At 36.9% G+C, this 18,527-nt stretch overlaps 2 protein-coding genes across 5 annotated transcripts in view; both read right to left on the bottom strand.

The window, feature by feature from the left end:
* Nucleotides 1-3,129, bottom strand: part of LOC114280601 (CLEC16A-like protein) — a 49,002-nt gene extending 45,873 nt beyond the window's left edge. For 2 of the 4 annotated variants that reach the window (XM_028222988.2, XM_082920658.1), the window contains exon 1: nucleotides 2,545-2,949. In XM_028222988.2, coding sequence (XP_028078789.1) covers nucleotides 2,545-2,558 — 14 coding nt within the window. In that variant the 5' untranslated portion in view covers nucleotides 2,559-2,949. Of the gene's footprint in view, nucleotides 1-2,544 lie in introns of all 4 variants that reach the window. The other 2 variants (XM_028222987.2, XM_028222986.2) reach the window with 2 other exon arrangements.
* An 11,693-nt stretch (nucleotides 3,130-14,822) lies between these two features.
* LOC145821820 (uncharacterized) lies at nucleotides 14,823-18,190 on the bottom strand. Its single transcript, XM_082918388.1, has 4 exons — nucleotides 17,775-18,190; nucleotides 17,018-17,618; nucleotides 16,275-16,443; nucleotides 14,823-15,394 (listed from the first exon to the last, which is right to left on the bottom strand). The coding sequence occupies exons 1-4, from the start codon at nucleotides 18,188-18,190 to the stop codon at nucleotides 14,823-14,825; spliced, it is 1,758 nt and encodes a 585-aa protein (XP_082774514.1).
* Between the last annotated feature and the right edge of the window lie 337 nt (nucleotides 18,191-18,527).

The raw sequence follows: 18,527 nt of genomic DNA, 5'->3' as shown, positions 1-18,527 counted from the left end.
AGCTCTTGCAACACCTACCATTCGCCCATCTTGTGGTGATGTTTTGTATGCAGGTATTCTATTGATCTTCCATCCCTCACCTAGTGCAACATCTAGCATTTCGCTCAGCACAACCGGGATTCCATTCGGAACATTGATCACTCGTTTCCTACTTGATCTTGATATTCATTGCATTTCGGTTGAGCCTGTCACTGCTCAGACTACTTCCTAGAGTAATGCTCATGTTCTAGAGAGTGGTATTCCACTTTCATTCACTCGTCGCCGCCATGTTGATATTGCTCCACTCTAGTTGATGCTCCTCCAGCTATTCTAGACAATGTTGTCCAATACATGCAGCACCTTGAGACTCGATTTGGCACTTCTAATACTCGCTATGATACTCTTTTTGATATTATAGAGGTGGCACCAATCAAATCCATGACTCACAAGGTTGGAATGATTCGCCGCCAAGTGGAGCAAGACTGTTGCATTGAGGCCTCGTTTGGGAACATGATATTTTAGTAACTTTTTAACTTTTGGCTAAACTATGAAGTTAAAAAAAAATAGTATGTTTGGAATGACTTTTTGATTTTTTACGAAAAGATGTGCAAAAAATAGAGAAAATGAAATCTTGACTTTTTTATATAGGTTATAGGCTTTTTGATTTTTTTAGTAACTTTTTTACTTTTAGGCTAAAACAAGCACATGCCAAACGAGGCTTGATTTTGACTCTTAGCTTTAGTCCAAGATCACCTTTTTGCACTCTTAGCTCCTTTAGTATTTTGTGTCAAACAGGGAGAAAGAAAGTTGGTGGTTTGGTTGTTTTGGGATGGTAGTGTTAAGCTTTCAGACCTTGTGCATCACATGCTAATATATGATGTATTGAAAAGCCTTTGTATTAATGAAGCACAGATGTTATGCTTTCATTTTATTGAGTACTTCTATTTATACATATATGCTTGTTACATTTTTGTACTCACTCGATGCATCTCACAAGGAATTGTGCTTGAAATTGTTACAAGATATGCAAGTTATTGGTTGCCATCATTCTAGAGCAAGTATACGTGATGGTTTTGTGTTTGTGGGTAGCATAGGGTGGTCCTTGCAATTCTTGTCTTTGTAAATGCCATAGGAGGACAAAGGTAGTCGGATATAGTATCTTGGCAATTTCTAGGTGATAAATCACGAGGTAATGGTGTGTCGAATGTCTCTTCATGTGTATGTAGTTGATTAGGGTGTTGCCCTCAGCCAGCTCACTTCATCGTTATCAAGCTTCACTCAGTTACCCACTCACTCAAGCATACTCAAGCATATTAGAATGCATTGTAGGTTCATAAATTTGGTTTTTATTTAAAATGAAAGATATTAATTTCATTGGACCGTAAAAAGGTTTTGATAAAATTTATTTTAATAAAAACAAAAGTTTTCTAGAAAAATAAGCATTGCGATTGTTTCCAAGGAAAACCGATCAATCTCTAACGCGAAATGCGGTGATCGATCCCTTTGCTGCTAACACGAAGGGTGTCAATTTCTGTGCTAAGGCTAAAATTCAGTTTCAAATCCAATAGCCAGCAATCATTAGGTGATCAATCACCAAATTTGGCATTAGCGATGTTTTTGGGTAGCAATTGATCGCTCCTTAGTGGGGATTGATTGCCAACACAAAAATCAGTGTCATCTTTTCCTAAACGGGTTTGGTTACCCTCTTTTGAATATCATGTCTTCTTAATCTTATTGGGAACTTGATTTTTTCCCCTTTCAAAGAGTTTTCCATAAGAGTTTTCCACGTTAATTGATGCGTCGATTCTTTTGATATTCATGCAATATTGTTCATCTATCACAACTTAATTAAAAAAATCTATACAGATAAAATTGTTTTTAATTTTAAGGGAATTTTGACAATTGGTCTATTCACCCCCCCCCCCCTCCCTCCAGTCACAATACTTTAGGACTCCAATATTTCAATAGTGACGGCGGCCTTCGAGCAATGGTAAGATTACTCCACTTTGACCTGTGTGTCATGGGTTCAAAGCTCATAAATATCCTCTTCGCATGCGGGTACATCTAACCCTCCCCATATCCCGCACTACCGTTTATTTATAGTTATAGTGCAGTGATGTGATGCAAACTTGTAGATAACAACGAAACAAAAGGCTACTTATGGAGATTTGCCCACGCACAAAGTCGAAACTTTTTGGTCGAAAAACAAGAAACTTAACACAAAAATCTTGTAGTTTTGTGCTTGAAACTAGTATAGCAAAAGTTAAGAAAATCAATCTGTTATAAAGCAGACTTCCAACAAGTCGTCATGGCGAAAGAAATTAAAGGAGGAAAAAAAAATCCGGAATCAACAAAAAATAATAATTTTTGAATGAATTGATGATCTGTGCTCTTTTTCATCGCAATATGACTCTAAACCCCCAAAAATTTTCCATCATTCAGTCTAATTCACTGCTAAATATAACCCAAAAGCATCATATCAGTCTAATTTTCCAAGAAAAAGCACTTAAATTGAACCCTAGAAAGGCATGAAATTGAAACAAGAACAAAATAAGCGACGAGTACCTACCTGAGCTCATCCAAAGAGAAACGATCTCTAGATTTCCAGAAGGAAAACCACATGATTGGGATGATCAGAGCTTCTCCGAATTGAAATGCATTCTTATTCACTGAATTCAAATCAAGAATCCATTCTTCTCAACAAGGTATTGATTTATTAAACACAGCCAAAAACTTCTCCACCTTTCGATCGGTGCTTCGAGAACGAATCGCCAATGGCGAACAAGTGTCTCAACCGAAGCTTCAAAATTGAGAGAGAGAGATTTAGGGTTTGATGAGAAGGGTTATGCAAGAGAGAAGACGTCACTGTTAATCTGTATGTATCCGTATGTGCGTACGTGTGTGCGCGCTCGCGTTAAGGGAGGTCTCAGGCGAAGATTGAAGAAATAGAAACATAGATTGGGACTATGTAATAATGAGAATACGACAGAAAGCATAAAGGCTTGATGATGGAGACAGTATAGAGCAATCCATATTCTATTTCGGATCTCAAACGCTGGCAATCCATATTCTATTTCGGATCTCAAACTTCCAATTCAAATCCAATCGGGTTCAACCGGGTTTTCCTCAACCAAAAAAGGTTCATCGTATAATTGTGTCGTGATTGTTACCTATAACTTTATAAAATTTATAATTAAATTAAATTATTAAAATGATGGTATCAACTTTAATTAAATTAAATATAGTTGGATTCGATTTGAAATTATAATTTAACATAATTTATTCATAAAAAATTATATGATTTTTTTTTAAAAAAATTATATGATTTTTTTTTTAAATAATAATAAGCAAAAACATAATGGGGGGTTTGGTAAAGGCTTTTTTTTACTTTTTGAGCTAAAATTCACAAAAGAATAAAATAGGTTAAAATAGTCAATAAAACAAAGGGTTGGTTTGGCATAAACTAAATAATACAAAAAGTCACTATTCTATTTAAGTCACATCATCTTATTTAAATCAAATCACCACTCTAGCATATCACATCAAATCTAATCCAAACCCAATCCATATAAGCCAATAAGTCAAAAAGTGCACTTTTTTAGAATATCCCAAACCAACCCAAAATATTACATCAAACCTATAATCATTTCATTTTTTCTCTCACAAATAGCACATCTAACTACAAAAAAATCTAACTATCTTTTCAAATATAAAAATTTTAACCTACTAAAATAATCAAAAACTAAAATGACCTACTAAAATTGTAACTTTCCAAACACCCACAATATTAAACAAACATTCAACATTAATTTGTTATAATTTTTCAAAATATAAACATGCTCATTTTCAAACCAACTATAACATTTAGCAATAAATATATCATTCAACATTCAGCAAACACAAAACTCTTATCAAACAGACATTCTATCATGGCAACAACAATTACAAAATTAAAATTATACTAAATAATTATAAAATAGCATCATCGTGGCAATAACAATTACAAAATTAAAATTATGCTAAATATAAAATAGCATCAATAAGTTAGATATATGGTTTAAATTATACGGTCGGGTTCGATTTAAATTTAGAACTGTGGACCTAAATCCGAAAATGATCTACTGACACCATTTCCCAATTTTTAAAACCATAATAAAATCACAAATTTTAAAAATAAAACTAAACTAATGGCTGGTTTGGCATCCTAAAAAAAATTTTAAAAGACAAAAAAGTTACTAAAAAAGTTAAAAAATTATCACTATTCACAAATTAAAAATATAAAAAAATTATTTTACACAATATTTTAATACAAACCAACCAGTTGACGTAATTGGTACTGGATGGAAGTGCACTTATTAGGTTGTCAAAGGAAAAAAAGAAAATTAGGTATATATATTCATTAAATTGAAGGGTAATGTTGGGCCAATGGGGGCCCATCACGGGTCTCGTTTTGATAATCTGAACCGTTCAATATGTAGAACTCATTGAGTACTATATGCCTATAAAAAATCACATTAATCGGATATTGCTAACTATATGATCAAATCAGTTTTGTATAAAAAAAAGTTTATAATTAACGGTTGACAAAAAAACTAACACGATCAGATAGCTATCGATATCCGATCACCGTGATTTTTTACAAACACGTATTATTCGACGAGTTCTACACATTAAATGGTTCCAATTAGCAAAACGGGATCCGTGGTGGGCCCCCAAGAATTCAAGCCGAAAAAGGAGGTAATCATTTCTTATCTCCTAATCCGCCCACTGCTCTGCCAAACTATACGGGCTATATCACTAACTTCTCCTATACACTTATTTATATAATTTTTTAATAAACATTTTTTTGAAAGAAAAAAAAGTCAAAAAGTTAACCCAAATATCCATATTTGTTTCTTCAATTTTTTAGTCCAAACAGATAAAAAGTACATTTATTTATGACACCCCAAACAATCCTAAATCTACCAGATTAGTCTAAACGGATTCAATTTGCGAATTGTTCAATTTCCTTGTTAAGCCCTAATCTTGACGTTGGTATTTGATGCATCCATAAACAAACCTACCAAGGGACTAGTAAGCCCAACCCCAAACTAAAGGAAAAAATTAGACCCTTACAAAAATTTTGAATATTTATAATATTTGCCTATTTTAATCTAAGGTTTAGGTAAGTTTAATTTGGTTTCCTCATAATCTAAATAATTTTATATTATTTCTTAAAATTTTATTTAATCATTAATTTTTTAATTTGATATCTCTACCATGATTTTCATAACAAATATTTATTTGAGAGCTCGGTACATAAATTTAAATTTGGATTTCTTTTACCCAAAAGTCCACACTCTAAATTATTCTTGATATTTTTCTTGTAATGTAGGCCCTCATCATCACTTTGTCAGGGCCCATCTTTCTACTATATTCTTTAGAAATGGACAGCCTAGATCCACCCAACGTGATATTGCCGACTTATATGACGTACTCTGCTAAGATGTGGAGCCCAAGTATACTTAACTCGGCACGCTCCTCATCTTACTTTTTGTATCTATTCGGCAATGATCTTGAGTCCAGTGGGCTTTGGCCTTATCTGGCACATCAAAGATATACCATGTTTGCCATTTTAGGTTTTTTTTATTCAACTCCCACAATTGCCCCCCGAGTATCTGACTATTCTTGAGTTCCGAGTAGTCTAAATGCTCGGCAACTAAAGGGTTGTTTTAGTCAGAATTCTTTGACACTTGAGGCGCCTTGAAATTTAGGTACGTGATGGACTCACCATTCGATTGCTGACACGTTGGATGGGACACGATGTAGAATGTGTGAAGTTTCCGCCTCTTCGAAATCTCTATTCATTTCATGCGATTTGAAAATTGTCTTCTTCACCCTTTCACTTCTGAAAAGACTTATTCCTCGCAACTTTTTACCTTCAAGAACTCGTCTGTGATTGCTCTACTCTCTCTATTGTTTGGGAATCTTTCATTTCAACCTGTAAGTCCTGTAAGCTTCACTATTTATTTCATTTTCAGAATTTCTATCTGTTCTTCTACTACTTCTCTTTCTCGTGTTCTATTTCAGTCTTCTTATGACTAATCACTTAAAAGCCCTCATCTCTGATAATAGAGTCATTGTCTTTCGTCATTACTCCTCAGTCCATGATGACGTTCAACTAATCTTCGTCGGGGATGCAGAGGTTAACATAGAAAAGGATGGTGTCAATACCATCGTCTTTTTTTCATTAGTGATTGTTGATGATGGAGTACGTTTTCCTCTCCTCTTTACTCAGATCTGTTCTTTGTTTTTGGGATTTGATTCCTTCCCAGCCCAACATAAATTTCTACCGAATAATCATGGGCATAATAGAATTAAACCGTCGACTTTGACTTAACTTAGGAATTCAAGTTATTCGGCATTGCTACACCCTTACCAAATCGTCTGGTCGGCTAGGACAGTTCTTCTTAAGAGCCAAGGACATTAACCACCACCTAGTAACCATACTTGCAAACTCTAGAAAAATGGTAGATGATGTAATGGTTGCCGTTTGAGGTAATTGGGAATTCGACGAAGGAGAAGATCGCCTGAATCATGTACTTAGGCAGAAGGGTGAACCAGGTGGCCGAGTAGTTATTTTGTCAGTTTATTTGTTAATTGGAATTTCTTTTATAGGCTAACTACGTTTCTTCTTCGTGCATGCAACGACCTAATAAATCTCTCACTTCGACGGATGAAACCATTCTTGTTCAAGTGAAGACCATTCTTGACTTCGTTGGTTGCCTAAATCTCCAAAGATATGGACACGCCACCCACATTTTGCTAAGATACGATCCTTCATATTCATCCTTCACAGCGGCCGACCACATACTGATTCCTAGAGGCGAATAACAGCTCTCGGCTCTTGTATTCCCTAGCTTTGTCAATTTGAGAGATATTAGGGTTGAAAATTCATCAGCCAGTGAGCAAGGTAATGGAAACGGTGGTTAGGATGCCGAACAAGATGTGGGACAAGAAGTCGAGAAGAACATTGTATAGGATGGTCTAAATGTAGAGCAAGACGTTGATTAAAAAGCTTGTTTGAATGTTGCCGCTAAACAAGACACCCATCAGGTCGAAGAGCAAGAATTAGATAGGGAGCTTGATATAGTTTTTGATCAAGTCGGCTCTAGGAAAAGAGTTGACGAGGTTAGCAACTCAGAGCTTGCAGCTTTTCCTGACTGAATAGATATCGAGGGTCCACGAGAGGAAGATATCTTCGTTAATTTGAATAATTTGCCTAGGTCCAGGTCAGAGAAAATAGCGAGTGAGTCATTTTCTCTCGCTCAATTTGCCAAGAAAAAGAATGCTGAAAGAGTTGCAGCTAAAAAGGCATCTGCTTGTACCTCTAGCCGAGTAGTTGATACTTCAGTCGTCCAGACAGAAGGGGTCGCTGAGCAAGCTGTAATCGAAATATCGGCGCAACTACCACCGTCAGTATCAATTGAAACCCTTTCGTTGGCGTCTATAGAAGTCGTCGATGCGATTGGCTCCAATCGTCCTGCCGAATCTTAGCAATTAACTGAGCAGCCTGTTGAAAAAAGAGCTAGAGTTGCATCCAATCTTAACTTAACGGTGTCATTCCTAATTCTGCCTAGAATCAAAGGTGTTCCAATTCTGGCTGTTGCTTCGACCGTTAAGGAGCCTAGAGTTACACTGAGCATGGCCACCTCTATTACATTGCTATTAGACAAGGCAATGTTCCGCGTCAAACACAATGCTTTGTCTGTTGCAATGGTCGTGCAATCAGCAATTTTGGTAAGTTCTATTACTTCACAGTCCCTTGGTTATGTCTAGTGTCTTAAAAAAATTATTTCGCAGGCTACCAAACAAGTTGCCGAGATTGGCCACCGGTCTCCATGATGCATTGGAGTTAAACAATTGGCTTTAGGAAGAAGTGATGGCTGAGCAACATAAAGCGAACTCAGCAATGGTTGAGCTGGCAATTGCGACGCAAAAAGCAGAGGTTGAACAGAAAAAAGGCTGTAGAAGAATATTAAAAAACTTTTACTGAAGAGTAAAAAGCGAAGCACACCAAATTACTTCGCCGCTATACTAAAGAAATGGCTTAAAAATCGCCAACGAAGAACTAGAGAAGTTGAAAGCCAAGTTGCTCGAGGCATAGAGATTATTAATGGAGGCTCAATTGGTGACGACAAAGACCTTTGAGCAAGAAGAGCATGCAGCCACTGAAAAATATGTCGATCGGGTTTTGGCCTTTGAATATAGAGGCTTCAAGCATGGCTGGCAAAAGGCCCTTGTTGCCACTCAAGTTTCACTCAGTGTGCTGATTCCTTTCGAGGTAGAGAATATCGAGCCATTAGAGTTAGATCTGAAATAAAGACAAGGCGGAGGGTAGAAGAAAAAAATTACCATTTTGTATTTTCTTTGTTTTGTTTTTGTTTTTGTTAAAATGATGCACTAGGACCGTTTTCATTGGTAAAGTGATGAACGTTTGTAACAAGTCAGTTTATTAATGAAAACAATATGCTAAGCACAAAAAATGCCTTTTATGAATGGTTGTGATTTAACTGTACTTGTCATACGTTTGAATTGTTGTTCGCAAGATCGATTATTAATGCAATTGAACGTCGACTTAATTGTCGAATATATTCACACATCTGTCGCCGTGATTAGGAGGGTAAAAACGGTTTCACATAGCTGTTCCTACCCCAAGTAGGAAATCACTGGTGAAAACCAAGGACGACTTAACCGCCCCTAGTAATGAATCAATCCGATTAATTGTGTTTTTGACATCTATATATATATATATATATATCTGTTTTTGCCTCAGTTGGGAATGAAAGTAAACTGTAAGCCAATTAATTGCGTTTCCGTTTCTTAAACAGGGTATATCACATACCGAACAAATTCATATATTTGTCTCTATCACGGTTGGGAACTAATGCATTGAGATCGATACAATGAATCCCGCCGAGTTATTGGCGGGGCAATGTGTATGCCGAATAGATTCATATATCGGCCACTGTCCTGGTTGGAATGAAGGCATGATATGCTAAAAATGAGTTGACTACGTAGAATGTGATTGACCACACGTTATCTGATTATTGATGGGAAAGCGAACACATGGAATCATTAGGTGGCATTGAAAGTGGCGCCTCTATGATTAATTTAAAGCTATACACACGATCCTCCCATAATTAGTGTGATTGCTTCATGTAGGTTGTTACTACGAAAAGACGCTTGTGTAAACACAAATTTCATAGCTGCAATTAAGACACGAAATAAATGCACAAGCAAGTAATTTTATTGATTATAATAAATAGGTAAAATTCTCTGTAGTTTGCTCTATTACAAAAGAGTGGATCCTCTTATTTGATCTCCGAAATGGTTGTAATTCAAAGGCTGTAAAAGCTTGTTGTTGAACTAAACAAGTTGATGAATTTCTTCAAGTCTTCGAATGGATAAACATGGAGAAGAAAGGCTTGATCGAGGACTTGAACAGCTTGATCTTGAACGAGTCTTGAAATAATCTCTTTGAAAAGAGAGACCAAATTTGTTTTTGTAACTTGAAAGGATTGGCACAAGTTTGGAGTACTTGATAATCCTTTCTTTTAAGTTTGAGGAACTTTAGAGAGAATTTTAAGAAGAGAATTTAGCGGAGTCTTTAGATTGCTTAGGAGCTTGCATGACCATTAGCCAAAAAAATGTGTCTTCCTTTCTCCCTAATGAGAGCCTCTATTTATAGGCTTAGGAGGGGAGGGTTAATTTTGGAAACTCCAAAATTGACTCCAATTTCCAAGAAACAAGCAATTTATCTTTTATAGAAATGATTTACATTGAAATTTAAATTTGAATTTGAATTATTCCACCAAATTCTAACAAAATATTTTTATGGGCCCCACTCTTTGAATTGATCCAATTGTCAAAGTAAGTTCACTTCTCTTTTGGTGTGACCCATAATTTAAAATGGGTTAAGATCCATAATTTTAGTAGGACCCACATCCATTTGAAAAAATTGACCATCTTTGTTTTGATTAATCAAGAAAATTTATTTGTTTTGATTAATCAGACGGTGATCAAGACACATAAAATTTAAGTGTCTACAAATTGCCCCCACTTCAAAACTCTACTTTGATGGTTGCTTGCTAATATCAAAGGTGAGATTTGAAGCAGATTGGTCATGTTCACAAGGTGAGGATTTTAATTTGGTCATTTTTTATTTTTTTTTATTTATGCATGAGGATTGAGCAGCTATTTTCTCCTCATATGGAAATAATAATAACAATCATGCTAGGGTTTGCGTAACCTATATGCATCACTGCTCCCTATTTAATTGATTAATGATGAGTTCCTTTAGACCTCGCTACCTTTGTGTTGCTGTTCTGCTCATCCATGTTCATAAGCCATATTGGAGACTGTGAATTATTACTCATGCCTGTCAAGGTAAGACTTTTATATATATGTATATAGAATATTCATTATATACATATGTATATAACACTAATTGATTGTGAGCATGAACAGCACAAACAACTTTTATTATTATTATTATTATTATTATTATTATTAAATAAGTGTGCATGATGTCACTATAAGTATTACATGCTTTGAATAATCCTTGACTTTTTGTCTGCTTGTTTGCACAAACATGTATATCACCATACTTATGCACCATACCTATGACTTGATGGCCCACATATATATATAGTTCAACTATTTGCATCAATGCATTGGACGACTTTTTTTTTTTTTTTTAAACCTTCTTTGCCAATTGCATTTTATTATTGCCCATAAGAATAATGATTTTGTAAGAATAATTGAGTAATATATCCCATTACCCTTTCACCATAATTGGTTATTTTGACTTATGTGGGGGATGCGCCTATTAAGCTAGGTACTTAGATATTGGGCTAGTAAAGTAGACAATTCCACCACCACCCATTTGATCATAGGTGATTAGTTTGACTTATGTGGGGGAATGTGTCTATCGAACTAGCCACTTGGATATTGGGCTAATGAAGTAGACACTTCCACTACCACCCATTTGACCATAGGTGATTAGTTTGACTCATGTGGGGGAATGCGTCTATTGAACTAGCCGCTTGGATATTGGGCTAGTGAAGTAGACACTTCCACCACCACGTATTCGATCATAGGTGATTAGTTTGACTTATGTGGGGAAGTGCGTCTATCGAACTAGCCACTTGGATATTGGGCTAATAAAGTAGACACTTCCACCATCACTCATTCGACCATAGGTGATTAGCTTGACTCATGTCATGATCATATGTCATATATGTCTCCACAACATATGCATTTTTTTTAATATATTTTAATCGTTTGGCTTTGTCACTTAGTAATGGTGTACTTCAAAACTTTCAAGAAGGGATACTTGACCATTCTCGAGGACTCTAGTGATGCTATTAAGGAAGGGACTACTCTTCCAATTCACCCTCCTTTCCTTGGTGCTTGGGGCTTGAAGCTCGAGCAGCTTGATGCTTCTTTTTATTTGGCGCAATGAGCTCATGAGACTTTATGTCCATTGGTTGAAGGCCTATCACACTCTAGAGTCTTATTATTAAAATCATCTAATCATGAGGAAATCGAGGATCTTAGCTCATTTTCTATCCTTGGGCGCGTAATCCAGGCCCAGAAGGTGGCATAGGGCACTATTTTCAAGGCCATAGCAGAACCTTCTTTTTGTGAAGGATATTGGGAGTGGTTGGAGGATGCACTGGGGCAACATCGTGAGGTATTACAGCAGGCTAGCATTTACGATGTAATTTATGCCTCATTATTCTCGTATGACCGACTACATAGTGTTATGCAAGCCTTTTGTGAGCTTTGGTGTCCATCTATTAATACCCTTTACACTTTCGTAGGCGAAATGTCTATCTCGCTATGGGATTTGCGTTAGCTTGGTAGACTTTCTATTAGGGGCGCAATATATGATGAAGTGGTGCCAAATGCCCAAGAATTGGCCGGCAATATGAGGGATAAGAATTTCCTTCTTTCTGTTAGTTACGGTCATTTATTCTTTGTTTACCATCGACTTTGTAAGGAGTTGAAGAAGAATATGGTGCGGATTACTAGTTGGATACAATTTTGGTTCAAAGGGAAGATTAGGTACCATAAATCAACCAAGTGGGCTTCGAAGAACAAGACTCGACGCCCTAGGGATACTAGCAACCCTTCTAGTATTATTAACATAACTCGGTCTCAAACTGTGCAAGAGGACAAAGTCTTCAGTGACTTGGGAATTGCTAGTGCGGCAAAGGGTGAGACTTATCTGTCAGCTTTCCTTGTCTGTTGGTTGTGCAAATTTGTTCTACCCCGTGGGGATGGTGACTTGATTAGACCTAGGGTGTTTAAAGTTGCTAGTATGATGGCTCATGGTCGTTCATTCAGCCTTGCCATTCATGTACTTGTTAGCATCTACAAAGGGCTTAATAGAATTGCTTCTTCTTCTGATCCTAGAAAATGCAATGTCATCTTCCCTGGCCATTACGTTTATGCTTAGTTAGCAGAGTATTTCAACACACACTTTAGTAGTGATTCTACTCTAAAACCACGAATGTCGAGATATGCTAGTGAAAGGATGGCCAAACATTTTGAGGAGTCAGAAGCCTATGACTTATTTAAGTCATGCAAAGATATGACTTTACACCGTTTGGCGTATAGCGAGGGCAATCCCAAGGAATTGGTTGATGACGATCATCTTTCTAACTCAAATTTGGAGCACTTCATTAGTATCCGCTCGTGCTATTTGACTTTGCAAAGTTCATCCACTATGGTCATTGAGCCATATAGTCCTTACAAGTTTAGAGGTAATTTGGTTTTATTCAAACCATCCCTAGTAAACTTAAGGTTGATCTTCGGGATGGTAGTTTACAAAACATTGTTCAGCATTGGGATTCTTGTGTTCATGATGGTATTCATTATGTATTGAGGTTATCAACACATTATGATTTTCTATCTTGTTCCACTACCAAGGCTTATTTGGAGTGGTGGTCCCGACTTTATATAAGCTATTTCTCCAACAAAGAAAATTCTATCTCAAGGAGTAAACACTTAGCTTCACCGAATCAAGAGATGGTTTAAGTGACGAAAAATGCGAATTACTAAGCAAAATTCTAATCTTATGACCAAGGAAATGGTTCGAGGAAGTGTTGATGGGACTCTTGGTGGAGTAGCAAACGGGGACCATAGTAACAGTGATCATAAGTGGTATCACTTAGGGAGAAAATCTGGTACTGACACCGTTGGAAGGAACACCACTACTTTTAATGATGCGGAGTCATTTTTGATCGGCGTTCCTAGCACTTCTCAACCAGTGGCTACTAGTGTTGTACTGGTAATGACAAAATCTATTATTTGTCATTTCAATTAATTGTGCCCCTTTTATATATATATATATATATATTATGACTCCTCTTTAATTCGTTTTGATAGTTGCCAAATGATGACTTTGATTTGGCGTCTGGCAATGAGCGCATGAGACTTTTTGATGAGTTCTCAGATAATGAAGAATCAGTTCATGGACTGTCAGCCTTTGATTTAGTGATTGGTCGTAAGGGTTGTCTCTCAGTTGACCCAACTCCAATTATCCAAACTCCTTCTTTGCCTACTGCTCCTATTTGAGTCAAGTTGCACCTTCTGTGGCTTTAGCCATTGATACAAGAAGCATGATCCTTAATGCTAACCACTCAGCAACTTCAATACTTGATAACCATATTAAAGGCTTATTAAGCAAAACTCCTATTCAAAAAGTTCCAGCATTGGGCTTAAAGCTCCAAGAGCTTTATGATGAACTCTCAAAGTTTTAGATAGACTATTCTCTGTTGCAAAGCTAGATTGAGAAACACGTACAAAATGCTACTACGTACATATTTATGAAATCAACGTTAGCTCAAGGGATGACTTCAAAGCTACAAGATCAGCATTTGGTGGATGTCAGTCAACATGTTACTCATGCTCTAGCTTTTGAGAATGAAAGAATTGAGCAGGTTCACTTGCTGAAGTTTGATTTGGGTAGCCTTGCAGCAAAGAATGAAGAATTGTTAAAAGCATTGGAACATTTAGATGAACAATCACAACAACTAAAGACTACAATTAGTGTTGCTGAAGCTGAAATAGTTCAAAGGCAAGCCATTGTTTCAACTTTAAGGGAAAAACAAGCTACAATAGAAGCAACTGAGGTGATAAGAAGCGAGGATATCGAAGTCGCCAACAAGTTAGAGTAGCTCTTGAAAGTTGAACAAGGCAAGATCCAAAGTTTATCATGGTTTCCATGATTTATTTTATAGTTTATTTATTTATTTTATTTTACTTTTTTTTTTAATGAAATGTAACTCGAAATCAAATACTTCATTATAAAATAATTGCACTAGCAACACTTTATTTATGAAATAAATATTACAGTTCGAAGCAAAATTCTCTCATTGTAAAACACATTTAATTTATTAATTTATTAGTCGTTCACAGATTATACTCATGCGGGCCAGGAGTGGTACAATTTTTTTTTTTATATATTTTTTTTATTTTAAATAACAACTTTATTTTATATGGGCCAAGAGCATCATGCAGTTTATGCTTATATGATTAGGAGCGTTACATTCTCATAGATAGTAGCACTTTAGGAACTTGCCATTGATTGAGCCAACTCTTATACCTTCTTCATTAACAATCTTGTATGCTCCATTAGTGTAGACTTCAGTCACCACGTATGGACCATCCCACTTGGACAAGAACTTGTTGCCGATTCGGTGGGTAGTGATAATAGGTCTTCAAACAGCCAACACCAATTCTTCAACTTGAAAAGACCGGGGTCTAACCTTCTTATTGAAAGCTTTGGAGAGTCAAGCTTGGTAACACTCAAGTTTTTGTTGTGCTTCTAATCTCTTCTTATCCAATGCTTCTAACTCAACAAGGCATAGTTTTGCATTCTCATCATCAGTGAGACCTTTTTGTATAGCTATACTTAATGAAGGAATCTGTTGTTCCAAAGGAAGAACCGCTTCAACACCATACACAAGGGAGTATGGAGTGGCTTGTGTTGGGGTATGATGTGTCGTACGGTATGCCCAAAGTGCTTCTCCAATTCTTTCATGCCAATCCCGCTTTGATTTAGTAACTACCTTTTTCAATAGGTTGCCCAAAGTTTTGTTAAACGCCTCTGCCAGTTCGTTGGCAGGTGCATTATACATTGAGGCATGGCGTTGTTTAAATCCAAATCTTTCACAAAGTTTGTCCATTAGACTGTTGTAGAAAGGCTTTCCGTTATCGGTGATGATGTAGTGAGGTACACCATATTGATAAATAATGTGGGATTTGATGAAGTCAACAATAGTTTCTTTCTTGACTTCTTTAAGTGGGACGACTTCAACCCACTTAAAGAAGTAATTTGTGGTGGCCAAGATGTATAAGTGGCCTACATAAGATTTGGTCAATAGGCCAACTACATCTAGACCCCATGCGTCAAATGGCCAAGAAGCAATTGTCGGGTGTAGAGGTTCTAGTGGTTGATGGATAAAGTTTGCATGAAACTAGCTAGGTTGACACTTTCTTGAGTAGTCCAAGCAATCTTTAATCATCTAGGCTAATAGTAACCCATCATTTTTACTCGAAAGTGAAATTTAGGACTAGACTGATGAGCTCCACATATCCCGGAATAGGCTTTTTCCATGGCTTGTTAAGTTTCGTCATCCTCCAGGCAACGAAGAAAAATTCCTTCAAATGATCGTTAGAATAAAGTTCCCTTGTAGTAGATGAATCGAGGAGCTCGATGTCTTATTTTAGTTCTATGGTGAGAATCATCAGTGAGTTTCCCATGTTCAAGGTAGTCTATAACTGGCATTCTCCAATCATCGACTTCGATGGCTAGTACTGAAATTGCGTTTGTTTCTACAAGGCGACATTCCAACAATTGTGGCAATATGGGCATACGGGAACACTAACTTGTTCACCTTCTAACAATGCCAATGTAGTTGCTAGATTGGCCAGTGCATCAGCCATGCAATTCTCTTTCCTTAGAACATGTTTGAATACCACCCCCTCAAATTTTTCAACGAGATTAGTTGCATACTGGAAATATGGGACTAAGTTGTCTTCGTTGACTTCATAATCCCCTCGGAGCTGATTAATTATTAACTTAGAATCTTTATCGAAATCTAGGTCAACAATTTTTAGCTATGTTGCCATTTGTAAGCCAATGATTAAGGCCTAGTACTCAGTAACATTGTTTGAGCAATTTTTGCCAAGAATAAATGAGTAAAGCAAAATGTGCCTCTGTGGTGAAACAAAAATAACACTTGCTCCTGCCCCTTCCTTCCTTGCAACCCCATCAAAGAACATCATCCAAGGTTGTAGGACTTCTATGAGCAATACATCTTCATCAGGGAATTCCTCAGAAATTTCCCAATCAGCAGGGATGGGATGGTCGATCAAGAAGTCTGCAAGGCTTGCCCTTTCACCGCTTTTCTTGACACGTAAATTATCTCAAATTCATTAAAAATGAGGGATCACCTCACTAAGCATCCTGAGAATTTGGGCTTAGACATGACATACTTTATTAGGTTGACCCTTGCAATGAGATGCACTGTATAGGCCTGGAAATAATGTCTCAATTTTTGAGAGGCAAAAACAAGTGCCAAACACATCTTCTCAATGGGTGAGTACTTGAGTTCATTTTCAATCTGTGACTTAAGTAATAGGGTGCTTGCTCTTTATTGTCTTTGTTATTTTAGGCTAGCATCGCTTCAAGAGACTCTTCTTGAGAAACAATGTAACGTATCAATGGTTTCTCCTGAATAGAGGTTCCTAATACTAGTGGATGAAGCAAGTATTTCTTAATATTATTGAAAGCATTTTGACATGTTTGATCCCAAGCAAATGGAGCTTTCCTTTTCATTAGTCGACTGAAAGGTTGACAACGACCTACCAAGTTTGAAATGAATCTGCAGATGTATGCCAAGTGACCTTAGAGGCTACTAAGTTCCTACAAGTTTTTTGGTGGTGACATCTTTTGTGTAACATCGATTTTGGACTGATCAACCTCAATGCCTCTATGTCGAACAATAAAGCCAAGGAACTTTCTAGACGTGACTCCAAATGTGCATTTGAGTGGATTCATCTTCAAGTCATACTTTCTCAGTCGGTTGAAGACTGCACAAAGGTCCTCTAGGTGATTTTCCTTTTTCTTAGTTTTGACCACCAAATCATCAACATAGCACTTAACTAATTTATGGAGCATGTCATCGAAGATCTTTTGCATGGCACGTTGATAGGTGGCACCAGCATTCTTGAGTTCGAAAGGCATCACTTTATAACAATAGATGCCTTTTGTGGTACACAATGCAGTTAACTCTTCATCTTCAGGTGCCATCCGTATTTGGTTGTATCCTGAACACCCATCCATGAAAGACAACACCTCATGTCCGGTAGTGGAGTTTATCATTAATTCCATAATAGGAAGCGAAAAGTCATCCTTGGGACATGCTTCGTTCAAATTTCGGAAGTCAACACATATTCTAATTTGTCCATTCTTCTTGACTACAAGGACTATGCTTGATATCCAGGTCGGATATACTTCACGTATGAACCCAGCTGTGATCAACTTGTTGACTTCTTCCTCCACTCTCAAGATGTGCTCAGGTCTGATGTATCAATGAGCCTACTTTACTGATTGCATACCATGCTTGATCCCAAGGTGATGGACATCAACTTTTGGACTTAAACTGGACATCTCCTTGTATGTCCATCCGAAGACATCTTTATATTCGTGGAGCAGTTCAAAAAATGTCTTTTCTTACTCAGGTGTTAAGAGTATTCCCACAAATATTGGTCGAGGGTCATCAGAAGTTCCCAAGTTGAGTTCTTTCAAATTGTCAATAGTTGATTGCCTCCCATCTTCAAGTTGTGGAGGAGCTTCTTGGAGATCATCATCCTCCGAACTTGAGCTAGAATCTTCTTCAATTGTTACATGGTGAGAAGCAACATGTTCAATTTTTTGTTCTCTTTTACTTTCTGCTTGAGTCTTAATTTCTCCAGTTAGTATGATAGTGTCCATTTTGACCTTAAGAAGACCTTTAACACTAACTTCAAGTGACATCATGCATTTCATGCAAGAAAGAATCAAACTTCGAGTCTCATAATCCTCCTTTGTAGAATTCAACTCAATTGTTGTTGTGCTTCTCTTGTTCTTGCCTTTTCTTGGTGATGTATTCATATCACCAAGTCGAGCAAAAACGGACTATTGTGACTTGAAAGTTTATTTTTTATCCCATTCCTTAGTAGTGCCTAATCTGTTAAAAACTGAAGGTCGAGAAGTTGTGCCTTCATCTGTCTTATCAACAGTGCTCAACTTATTAAAAACCGAGGTTCGATGTGCAAGAGCCCTCGAGGAGTTGGGCTTGGACTTTTGTCTTCCTTCACTTCTTCCACAGTGATATGTTGTACGTCTTCCTTTTTCCCTTATCTCTTGGTAGAGATACGAATGGGCTCAGTTAGCATGAATCCGACTCCGGTCTTTGGAGGGCTTACCCTGTACCCTTATTGCCTTAACT

Source organism: Camellia sinensis, chromosome 3 (genome assembly GCF_055761805.1).
Source record: "Camellia sinensis isolate YWXY chromosome 3, ASM5576180v1, whole genome shotgun sequence".
In the NCBI taxonomy this organism is placed as follows: Eukaryota; Viridiplantae; Streptophyta; class Magnoliopsida; order Ericales; family Theaceae; genus Camellia; species Camellia sinensis.
The sequence above is the reverse complement of the archived record's forward strand: the minus strand, read 5'-3'. Positions and strand labels throughout refer to the sequence as shown.

Excerpts from the sequence above, each read along its gene's own strand:
- LOC145821820 (XM_082918388.1), bottom strand. The coding sequence starts at position 18,190 with ATGAATACATCACCAAGAAAAGGCAAGAACAAGAGAAGCACAACAACA. Across the intron at positions 17,619-17,774 it reads GGAATACTCTTAACACCTGA|ACCTGAGCACATCTTGAGAG; the intron begins GTAAGAAAAGAC and ends TTGATACATCAG. Across the intron at positions 16,444-17,017 it reads TTCGACATAGAGGCATTGAG|AAAAGCGGTGAAAGGGCAAG; the intron begins GTTGATCAGTCC and ends TTACGTGTCAAG.